Source organism: Sinocyclocheilus rhinocerous, unplaced genomic scaffold (genome assembly GCF_001515625.1).
Source record: "Sinocyclocheilus rhinocerous isolate Xijiao unplaced genomic scaffold, SAMN03320098_v1.1 scaffold6087, whole genome shotgun sequence".
NCBI classification, from domain to species: Eukaryota; Metazoa; Chordata; class Actinopteri; order Cypriniformes; family Cyprinidae; genus Sinocyclocheilus; species Sinocyclocheilus rhinocerous.
In genome coordinates, this window is record NW_015663175.1 from 37,455 (window position 1) to 38,236 (window position 782).

Consider the following 782-nt stretch of genomic DNA (forward strand, 5'->3'; position numbering starts at 1 on the left):
AGTAGAAATAAAGTAAATAATTAATATTAGATGACAAACTGAAAAAAAAAAAAGCTAAACAGAAATATTTGGGGGAAAAAAACTAAGCACATAACAAAATTATAAAATTAAAAATAATAAAATTAAATGAAAATATAAAAAGAAAAGCTAATGAAAAATGTTAAAATGTATACATTTATAAAAAAAATTATAAATATAAAATGCATATTATATACATTTTAAATTAGCAAAAATTTATAAAAACTATAATAATAATATAAAAACCGTAAAATACTGCGTGTGATTCGGGTTTGAGGCGAGGAGAATGAAACCTACCTTGATGTTCCCTGGATTGTGCTGAAGATCCCAGGAGGAGAACCAGCAGCAGGACCTGAGTGAGAACGTTCTGAAGATCTCTCATGCTCATCCTGCACACAAACACACACACACATCAGACACACACACACACACACACACATCAGACACACACACACGCACACACGCACACACACACACAGAGAACGCGATCAGGACTGGATCTTCACATTGTGCTTTCATTTGATTCATTCGACGTGAACTTCATTTGCAGGAGTCAGTTGGGAAAAATCCCAGGTTTTCTCATTAGACTCATGCAGAAACCCATCCACACCAGAGCTGAGCCTCGTTAGTCGTCATGTAAACGATCTCACTCACACGGATGGTAATTACTGGCAGCTGGTCGTATTGCTTACACACGGGTTATGATCTGATATTCACCTTCTATATTCCATTACGGAGGTGCTGGAGATCTGACCGCTTGTTTC

The 782-nt window shown here is 36.2% G+C and overlaps 1 protein-coding gene across 1 annotated transcript in view; it reads right to left on the bottom strand.

Moving 5' to 3' along the window:
* Positions 1-782, bottom strand: part of LOC107728758 (protein FAM19A2) — an 8,249-nt gene extending 7,467 nt beyond the window's left edge. Inside the window, exons 1-2 of the mRNA XM_016539040.1 lie at positions 736-782; positions 316-407 (exon numbers count right to left, since the gene is read on the bottom strand). Of these exons, the coding sequence (XP_016394526.1) occupies positions 316-407; positions 736-749 (106 nt within the window). The 5' untranslated portion in view covers positions 750-782. The remainder of the gene's footprint in view (positions 1-315; positions 408-735) is intronic.